This window comes from Erythrolamprus reginae, chromosome 1 (genome assembly GCF_031021105.1).
Source record: "Erythrolamprus reginae isolate rEryReg1 chromosome 1, rEryReg1.hap1, whole genome shotgun sequence".
Lineage (NCBI taxonomy): Eukaryota > Metazoa > Chordata > Lepidosauria > Squamata > Dipsadidae > Erythrolamprus > Erythrolamprus reginae.
This window is the reverse complement of record NC_091950.1, coordinates 201,119,031-201,129,870: the sequence shown is the minus strand read 5'-3', so window position 1 is coordinate 201,129,870 and position 10,840 is coordinate 201,119,031. Positions and strand designations below refer to the sequence as shown.

Here is a 10,840-nt window from a genome sequence, read left to right as displayed (position 1 = left end):
TTGGAAGAAGCCGATTATCTAGGCCCCCAACAGTCAGGATTCAGGCCCGGCTACAGCACGGAAACTGCTTTGGTCGCGTTGATGGATGATCTCTGGCGGGCCCGGGACAGGGGTTTATCCTCTGTCCTGGTGCTTCTTGATCTCTCAGCGGCTTTCGATACCATTGACCATGGTATCCTTCTGTGCCGGCTGGAGGGGTTGGGAGTGGAAGGCACTGTTCTTCAGTGGTTCTCCTCCTACCTCTCCGGTCAGTCATAGTTGCTGTTAGTGGGGGGTCAGAGGTTGACCTCAAGGTCACTCCCTTGTGGTGTGCCTCAGGGGTCGGTCCTCTCCCTCCTGCTGTTCAATATCTACATGAAACCGCTGGGTGAGATCATCCAAGGGCATGGGGTGAGGTATCATCAATATGCAGATGATATCCAGCTGTACATCTCCATCCCATGTCCAGTCAACAAAGCAGTGGAAGTGATGTGCCAGTGGCTGGAGGCTGTTGGTGTCTGGATGGGTGCCAACAGACTCAAACTCAACCCAGATAAGACGGAGTGGCTGTGGTTTCTGCCTCCCAAGGACAATCCCTTAGAGAGGGTCCACAACTTGGGCATCCTCCTCAATCCACAGCTCACATTAGAGAACCATCTTTCAGCTGTGGCGAGGGGGACGTTTGCCCAGGTTCTTCTGGTGCACCAGTTGCAGCCCTATCTGGACCGGGACTCACTGATCACAGTCACTCATGCCCTCATCACTTCGAGATTTGACTAGTGTAATGCTCTCTACATGGGGCTACCTTTGAAAAGTGTTCGGAAACTTCAGATCATGCAGAATGAAGCTGTGAGAGCAATCATGGGCTTCCCCAGGTATGCCCATGTCACACCAACATTCTGCAGTCTGCATTGGTTGCCAATAAATTTCCGGTCACAAGTGTTGATTATGACCTATAAGGCCCTTCATGGCATCGGACCAGAATATCTCTGGGACCGCCTTCTGCCGCACGAATCCCAGCGACCGATTAGGTCCCACAGAGTTGGCCTTCTCCGGGTCCCATCGACTAAACAATGTCGTTTGGCGGGTCCCAGGGGAAGAGTACTCTGTGGCAGCCCCACTCTCTGGAACCAGCTCCCCCCGGAGATTAGATCTGCCCCCACCCTCCTTGCCTTCCGTAAACTCCTTAAAACCCACCTTTGCCGCCAGGCATGGAGGAATAGAGATATCTCCCCAGGGCCTATACAATTTATGTATGGTATGTTTGTATGTATGTTTGATTAATAATGGGGTTTTTAAAATGTTTTTTAAATTATTAGATTTGTTATGAATTGTTCTATTGCTGTTGTGAGCCGCCCCGAGTCTATGGAGAGGGACGGCATACAAATCTAATAAATAAATAAATAAATAAATAAAATAACCTGCGCAAGTTATCTTCATGAAACACAGTTTTAAATGGAAATTGAGGTGAAATGAAAATTCAGTGGGGCATAAGGCTAGCACTTCTCCTTTAAAACAAAAAATGAGATTTTGGTAACTCCTTACCATAATGGAAAGAAAGAAGACGTAGTGCCATCAGAGGGCTAATATTATTAAATATGGCCATCTGCTCCTTGTTTTCCATTCTTCCCCTAAAAACCTGGACGTCATTTTGCATGGTTCCATTTTTTTAATACATGCTGGAAATGGTTAATCTCATAACAATTTTATAGTGGTAATTTTATTTTCTGTTTTATCAAGCTATGCTGAGAGTGAGAAAGGGAGGAATAAAACAACATTGAAAGAGAAGAAATACAAACAGCATGGAAGAAAGTGAAAATGTGGTTTATTTCAATTTTCAGATGGGGTGATGAGCAGGAGATAGAAAAATAAGAAGGACAATGGGAGAAATAGATTGTCTATTATAAGAAATAAGGTTGTCAAATCTGGACTGCAAAAATTTAGATGGCCACATGTTTCTTTCTTGCCACATTTAATAGTCACCAAGATTTGCTACAGTCTCTATAAAATAGCCATACCAAGGGAAATGACGGAAGTCTGGGGAGCAGCTTTGTAAAAGGGGACGAAGTTGATGGGCTGAAATTTCAATCTTTGACTATCATAGCCAGTCATCTAAGCAACATGGAATACAGCCTCAAGGTCGAAAAAGAAAGAAAGGACAAAACTCATTGATTTGGAAAGATAGGAAGAAGAGTCCTGGGATTTGAGCCTGAGCCTGATCTATATAAGGCAGGTTTCTTGTGTGTTGCTATGGGCAGATATTCTTCACATCTATAATTTCCTAATTTTGTACAATAATGTTACTCAGTTGGCCTGGCAATGTGAATGAGAAGAAAGATTAAACCATTGCTGGAACTCTTCAGCTCAATGGAATTAAGAAAAATAAACAGACAGTAGAATCAGATGGTTTTTCAGTTGGGAAGGCCTTGCATTTTCTCAATGAGTAAAATTATATTAAAGATCATTTATGAAACCTCCAGAAGAGTAAAGCAACACAGAAAGGACACCATAAAGTTTTATTACAATATTTTATTATGTGTCTCTGTAAAGAAAAGACCAACAACCGTATAAAAGCTTACAAAGATGGTTAACCTCCAACACTATACATGTGTGAATGTGACAAGAGAAACTCATGATTCTGCACCTTTATTGACTTTTACAGAGTGGAGGAAGAAAAGCCCTTCAGATATGGCCTACCAACCATATGACCTCCAACAAGAGACATTTATGACTGTTGTCAAGTTTTGGTATTTCTAGGCAAGTCAATAAAATCTGGCTTGCAGATTGAGAAGGGAAAACATACACAACTAGCACCATCATATGTATCTTTTTTACACTTCCCTAATTTTAGTGGTTGACCAGCAATGACAGGAAAGTTTTGGAGCACCCTTAAAACATATAATGCAGTCCAGAAATAAAATAACTCAAGTCTGTTGGTATCAAGGCATTCTTTTCTTCTGATGGACTTATACTCTGTTCAGCTCAATCTGGCAAAGGAAGAAACTAACAAATAAAAACGACCAGATGTATTCCTTGGTTCCAATACATTTTCCTTTCTCCTTTCTTGATGGGAATCATCAAATCTATCCCGGTTTCTGTCCATGTTGAGGTAGTTGAAACAGGGAATTTTCTCTAGCTTTATGAACTGCATCTTATAATTGAAAGTAAACTTGGATGCTGGAATCCGTCAGTGCTTGATTGATTGATTGATTGATTGGGCAAGCATTCAACTAAAATTACAGTTTTGAATTTTACTGAGTGTTGAAGTTGCAATGTAGCACCATGATAGTATTGTTGAACATGGGAGTTTGGTGAAAGGAAAAAGAGCAAAAGACATTTTTGTTGTATTCTGTGTGAGAGCAAAATAAGAAAATGGTAACCCTTTATGTGAATTTATCTTTTTTTCCTCCCCCCTCTTTCCAGAATTTTTGCAAATAAATAACTGGGGTACTGTTGATTTTACTCTAATAGTTGCCAAGATTAAAACAAGAGCAAAGATGGAGTGTGAATTTGCTTTCTAGGGTTCAAAATGAGTATTACTCATGATTTATAAGTAGCAAACTGGGCCAATGTCCACACCAAATTCTTGATTGGAAGCGCCAATGTCGAAAGGTGCAATATCTACCACCGGCAACCTCATCGTCTTGCGTGTTCTGTATTCAAAGACGGTTTTACCCCATTCGTCAGTATGTTTCTGTGAAATGTAAAAAACCAACAGCTATGTTAAAATATACCCAGGTAGAGCTGTCATACTTGCTCTTCTGCATATCCTGATTTCAGAACGTTTGAGAAGCCCACTAACTTGCTGGGCTTCTACTAGCAAATGTAACCAAAGGAAATGAGAAAACATTAATATTGATATCTTACATCCCCACCCATTAGATAGATTAAAAAATTGGAATGCTTTGAAGGATTTCCTTTCATTGATGTGGACAGAGATGAGTAAATTGCTGTCAGCTGTTTCTTGCAGATGATATATTAAAATATTACTTATTCTGATACTTCAATATTTCTTTCTCTAAAGAAATTCATGAAAAATAACTTTTATAGTTCTTACAGATTAGATCCAGGCAAATATAAGCAATCTAAATGAGTCATGGAAATGTATTATTCCCATTGATTTTAGTGGGACTGAAATACAGTCGTCATCTGTAGCCATCATATCTTTCTAATCTTGTGTCCTCTTGAGATATGTGGCAGAATGAAATAGCAATAGCACTTAGACTTATATACTACCTCATAGTGCTTTACAGCCCTCTCTAAACAGTTTATGGTATCAACATATTTCCCCCAACAATCTGGGTCCTCATTTTACCAACATCAGAATGATGGAAGGTTGAGTCAAACTGCCAAACTGCTGGCAGGTGGCAGTCAGCAGAAGTAGCCTGCAGTACTGCATTCTAACCACTATGTGGCTATGGCTCTAGATCATTGTTTCCCAACCATGGCAACTTGAAGATATTTGGACTTCAACTCCCAGAATTCCCAAGCCAGCGAAGGCTGGCTGGGGAATTCTGGGAGTTGAAGTCCAGATATCTTCAAGTTGCCAAGGTTGGGAAACACTGCTCTAGATAACAGTACATAAGTGTAGTTTTTAAGGAATTCAAATAAAACAGAACTGCACTGAAGTTTAATATGAAGATGCGGCCATTTGAAAGTTCTGTTTTTTTACAATTTTGTATGTATTTGCATTTAACTTTCTGTAATGACCAAAAATACTGAATGTCTTTTTTTTTTTAATGTAACGGGGGCGTTTTGTTTACTTACAGTACAGCCATCTTCCAGAACTGTGTATGTGAATTTATTGTTTCCTTCTGCCTTGATTTCACTATCAGTAGAACTCATGAACTTGAGTGCTCTCTTGACATTCCCACTGGCTTCATCCATATAGGCAATGCTGTTTTTGCAGTGATACGTGATGTTTTGAGAGGCTCGGCTCGAAAGGATTCTGAGGAATGCCAGCTGGACATCTGCCACTTCTTCTGGAAGATCTGGATCTCCATAGCTGAACTGTGGTGAGAACATAAAAAGGTTGGTGTTTGTTTGACACAGGCCTTTCATTCAGATCTGTTTATTGCTTAAAGTTTGAGAATTATAAACACTTTCATCAAGTATCAAGCAATCAGAGGTGGGTTCCCATCATTGCAATCTGGCGCGCCACTCTGTTTGGGCAAATTTGGTGCGATGGCTCCGATCTGTCTTTGCCAGTCTGTGTGCGCCACCATCTCTCCCCACCCTAATTTTTGGCGATTTTCAATTCTCTGAGCATACGCAGAAGGAAAATTGTCCCTCTGCGCATGCAAGGAAGCAAAATTGTGCTGGGGACACATGTGCATAGCAGGCGTGAAATCACACGCAGAAATATGCTGATGCACACGCAGCACACTGGTAGGAAAAGATAAGAGGAACCCACTCCTGCAAACAGTGCCATCTTTACCTGGAAGCCTCCGTTCATAGTCTCTCCAAACCAAACATGCTTCTTTTCAGGACCTGAGCTTGTCCACCAGTTTTTCTTTGGAACACTTGAGGGATTGGCATTGATACATGTTTCCCCAGTTTCCATTTTGCAGAATACTTTGATGGCATCCAGTTTGCAACCTTGGTTAGGATCGATCCAATACTCTCCTACAAAAAGAAAACCGAAGCAAGGAAGTAAGCAAGCAAATAAAAAAAGCCTTATTTAGTTCAGTTGGATGATGATAGACTCCACTTAAATGGTCAGCATTTGGGGAAGAAGGCAATCCTCTCTAATAATATATACTCCACTCTTTGCATGTTATTTTAAAACTGTTTCCATAAACAAATTACTATAGTTACTATATAAATAGTAACTCCCAAAGATATTTTCTTTTTTAGTTGTTTGTTTCCAGGAATATTCAATATTTTCTTTATGTAGACATATTTGTCATATTTTGCAAATAGTTAAAGAACTCATTACTTTATATTGCAAATTATATATTTGTATTGATAGAAAAAAGAACAGAAAGAATCATATTTCTTGAGAATCCCACATTGCTTGCTAGCCCAGATAAGAAAGGAATGGAACATACCACTTGGAAGTTCAGGATGGCAGAACTTGAGATCTCTGCAGTTACGGGCAGGATTCTTTCGTGAACCATCAGGGCTAATGATGTTTTCGATCTGGCTGTTGACAGATTTCAGTGAAGCTAAAATCTCACCTACGTCAATTTTGCCATCAGATGACTGATCTCCATAGTAATTAAATCCCTTTTCAAGAGGAGGAGGAGGAGGAGGACCATTGCAGCATGGACCAGGTGATCCAGGTTCACCAGGAGGCCCAGGAGGCCCACTGTGACCGGGTGAACCCTTTGAAATACAAATAAGAATGCCCATCAAATATCCATCCATGGGGATGCATTAAGAGAAATAATGTTCACATGTTGTACATTTAACCTTCCCCCCCCACACAACAATTTAGTATATACTACATCCCATAAACTGGATGTTAGTGTTTTTTTTCTCATGTTCACTGTAAACTCATGTTCACACAGAGTGGGCCTTCTCCGGGTCCTGTCAACTAAACAATGTCGGTTGGCGGGCCCCAGGGGAAGAGCCTTCTCTGTGGCGGCACCAGCTCTCTGGAACCAACTCCCCCCGGAGATTAGAACTGCCCCTACTCTTCCTGCCTTCTGTAAACTCCTTAAAACCCACCTTTGCCGTCAGGCATGGGGGAATTGAAACATCTCCCCCTGGGCATGTTTAATTTATACATGGTATGCTTGTGTGTGTGTCTGTTAGTATATGGTTTTTTTTAAAAAGCTTTAAATATTTTAACTGATTGGATTATTTATGATTTGTACTACTTGCTGTGAGCCGCCCCGAGTCTTCGGAGAGGGGCGGCATACAAATCCAAATAATAAATAAATAAATAAAATAAATAAACTGATTAAAGGTTTCCCCTATCCAGTTGTGTCCAACTCAAGAGGGTAGCTCTCATCTCCAATATTCAGCCTAAAGATCCTGTGTCATCTAAGAGATGTTTCCACCATGGCCTGACATTACAGAATGTAGTAATCTTTCTTGCTAAATCAGTACATATTCATCTACTCACATCTGCAAGCTTTCGAACTGTTAGGTTGTCAGGAACTGGGTCGAGTGATGGGAGCTCACCATGTTGTGTGGCACTTGGATCTCAAACTTGGGCTGTTGGCTTAAGTTCAGCATCTTAATCACTGAACCATTGTACTCCCATCACATAATACATAAGTATTAATCAGAGATTTTTATTGTCCCTTCTTTCAGCAAAAACATGTAATCGTATATACAAGTTTGTAACTTGTTCAGTGTTGTGTAGTAGAAATGGCCAACATTTAGGGTAATACCCTGTTCCCCCAAAATAAGACATCCCCTGATAATAAGCTCAATCAAGCTTTTGAATGCATGGTAATAAGGCAAAGCACTTATTTCAGGGTTCAAAAATATAAGATAGGGTCTTATTTTCAAGTAAACATGGTAATAGTGATTCTAATCACACAAGTTGAGTTAATCAACAACACATTGCTATTCAAACTTGAAGATAAGGTGGATGATGAGTCTGAATCAAGTACAATTGAGCCTAATGGAGAGAGAGAGATCTATTCCCTGACCTATGTGCTTCAATGGCCATTGGAATTTGCACAAAGAAGGGAAATGTCTGGCTATTCTAACATTTATATGTTAGTAACTTGGATTTACCTGTATTTTATAAAAACATTTAGATTAAAATTGGCAAAAAAATTAGCATTTTTCAGTATAGATTGTCTTTGATATAAAACCATTATGGAGTCTGCCATGATGGCACTGATGCAACAGGTTAACCATGTGTCTGATTTGATTTTATGACTGTTTGCAGTGTTTTGTTAGGTTAATGCTATGCTCATTAAAGTCATGGCTCGCTGTTTGCTGAAAACTGCAGGTGCTGAGTTTTGATCAAAGCACTGTAAATTGGGATCATATGACTATTGGGTGCTGCAAATGGCTGTAAACAAAGTGATTTGGAAGTGAGCCTGACCATTGGACCTCAATTTGGGAAGAAAGTTCCCCTTTTTGAGTTGGTTGTAGTTAACAAACTGGTCACTTAGATCAATCACTAAATGATCTAAGTGACAAGTCAAGGACTATCTTTATATATGGGAAGGTGCTAAGTATGCATTTCGTATGTGCCAGGCAGACTGTGGCAAATTTTATTGGAACATTTTTATTCAGATAGTAATAGCACTTAGACTTATATACCACTTCATGGTACTTTACAGCCCTCTCTAAGAGGTTTACACAGTCAACACATTACTCCAAACAATCTGGGTACTCATTTTACTGACCTCAGAAAGATGGAAGGCTGAGTCAACTTTGAGCCCAATGAGATTTGAACTGCCAAATTGCAGGTTGACAGCAGAAGTAGCCTGCAGTACTATACTCTAACCATTACGTCAACGTGGCTCATGCACCACCACGATCCTTTGAAGCATAACTTTAAACTTCTGGAAAGTGGGCAGCTTATGACTAATTTGCTTCTCCTATTCTGTGTTAATTTTGCTGACATTCCTGTCATGTTGTTGCATGTTCCTTCATAAAATGGACACGTTCTTTCATAAAATGCAAGATGGAAACTTCAAAATGAAAACTTGGTTTATCATACCGATGGTCCAGTTTCACCTCTGTTTCCACGAGGACCTGGAGGGCCAATGGGGCCTGCATAACCAACTCTCCCATCTTTGCCAGGTGGGCCACCTGGTCCAGGAGGACCCTAAAACATACCAGAAAACAGTGTCATTCATGTATTGTAAAGTATTATCTTTTAAAACAGCTAGATATAATTTAAGCATGCTTTAAAAAGATACTTACTCTAGCACCTGCAGGTCCTGGACCTCCACTTTGCCCTGGAGGACCCAGTGGACCCTACAAAGAGAAGAATGAAATTAAGATGGTTGTATCTATTATAAAGTTTGATAATCACTGTTGATTATCATGATGTTGATAATCACTATTAATGTAAGCCATGTGTTTTAAAAAGCTGATGAGGGTAAGTAAATTGAAATTCAATTGAAAAGGAAAATCAGTATATGAATTAGGAAAAACAATAGGATAAACTTCATAGAAACTTAGTTTTGTACACAAATTCTGGATTAGAAATTAATTAAGGCTAGGAAACCAGGCTATAAGTAAAACATCCCCATTATGAATTTTTCACTCAACATAAACTCACTTTAATTGAGGGAAACCATTATTTTTCAGGCTTACTTTTGTTAAGTATGTGAAACAGTTTTAATAAAAATAAGTAGCTGTATTTCGATTGAATGCTATTTTTATCAACAACCTCTGAGTGAGCAACCACTGATGTTTTTAGCACAAATTAAACTGCTCATTTAAAATATTTTAACTATTTTGACTTCAGAAATGCTAAAGTTGTTGAATTGAACCCCAAAATTCTTTACATTCCTGAGCACTGATGGGTCAGAAAATTGATCTTTTTTGGGGTGGTGGTGGTCCCCCCTTCTATACATGATTTCTAAGGATTTGTGGATAATTAAAAAAAAATTCTTTGCACTCATGGAAAAGAAACATTAATCTTCTGGTGGTCCATAAAAATTAAGCTAATAATATCTCCTGAAATAATATTATCTTTTTGCGATTGTGAAGAGCTTCAGAATCTCCGGCTTTCTCTAGCTCCAGGTTTGGAGAGAGAATTGGGCAAACCAGATGCCTACCTAAATAGATCCATGCCCTTCTTGATTCTATCTCTACTATGTATTTTTTTCCAAAAATTTGCTTTTTCAAAAAGCAACTGGACTTTGTTTTTATTTGAAGAAATTTAGCTTCTCATCCAAGAAGCTTCTTCAGTTCTTCAGAAGTGAAATTTCTTCAAGGAAAAACAAAGTCCAGTTGCCTTTGGAAAAAGCACCTTTGGGACAATAATGACCTAGATGACTGAGACTCTATAGATGTTTACCTATTGCTTTGCCTTCCCTTTGGGCCCCCATTTACTCAAACAAAAACCCCAGGGGAATGAAGGAAGCTGCGTCCTTCACTGCTGTTTCTCCAACCACAACTGAAAAGGGCAGGAGAGCAAGTAGTGATTGTCAGAAGAAAAATTGCATGCTGCCCTGAGTCCGCAGAGAGGGGCGGCATACAAGTCCAATTAATAATAAATAAATAAATAAATAAATTGCACTGGAAGAATCTTCACATTGGGAATGACTTAAATGGACTTGCAGGTATCCAATGATGCCTATTCCTAAAACATTATGTCTTTAAAATGGAAATAGACCATAAGGAAAGAGATGCAGCCATTTTAAATACAGCGGTGCTATTCTCATAGTGACCCATCATCTTAGGGTTGTTTCTTTTAGTCCCATTTCCCTCCTCCCTCTTTCTTAAAGAAGTCAACAAAAAGATGCCAAACTTACTATTGGACCAGGGGATCCGGGGTTACCAGGAAATCCTCGGTGACCTTTGAGTCCATTGTTACCCCGTTCTCCAGCTTCCCCTTTATCACCACGTGGTCCAGCAATGCCCTTTAAAAAACATTGTGAGGATGAGTTTCAAAAACGCTCACAGATGAAAGATTACTAGCTGAAGCATACAATGAGATATTAGTCTGAAGCAAGGACTTACAGGACCACCACGAGGACCAGCTGGACCTGCAGGACCAGCAGGACCACCAGGACCCTACATGAGAACAAAAACAAATAGAAATTAGCATTGAATGCATCATTCTGTACCAATAAATAGATACATTATGACACAATAAAAAGAATAATTGTCAACAGTTATTGTGGTATGGACCCCAAGCATATCATTGCATATAATATACAATTATTACCTAAGAGTTGGCCATCTATAATAATTGAAACGCCTTAACTAT

At 39.6% G+C, this 10,840-nt stretch overlaps 1 protein-coding gene across 1 annotated transcript in view; it reads right to left on the bottom strand.

Moving 5' to 3' along the window:
* Positions 1–2,493: 2,493 nt before the first annotated feature.
* Positions 2,494–10,840, bottom strand: part of COL3A1 (collagen type III alpha 1 chain) — a 79,789-nt gene continuing 71,442 nt past the window's right edge. The window contains exons 44-51 of the mRNA XM_070731916.1: positions 10,591–10,644; positions 10,383–10,490; positions 8,821–8,874; positions 8,615–8,722; positions 6,030–6,306; positions 5,417–5,604; positions 4,747–4,989; positions 2,494–3,673 (exon numbers count right to left, since the gene is read on the bottom strand). Of these exons, the coding sequence (XP_070588017.1) occupies positions 3,527–3,673; positions 4,747–4,989; positions 5,417–5,604; positions 6,030–6,306; positions 8,615–8,722; positions 8,821–8,874; positions 10,383–10,490; positions 10,591–10,644 (1,179 nt within the window). The 3' untranslated portion in view covers positions 2,494–3,526. The remainder of the gene's footprint in view (positions 3,674–4,746; positions 4,990–5,416; positions 5,605–6,029; positions 6,307–8,614; positions 8,723–8,820; positions 8,875–10,382; positions 10,491–10,590; positions 10,645–10,840) is intronic.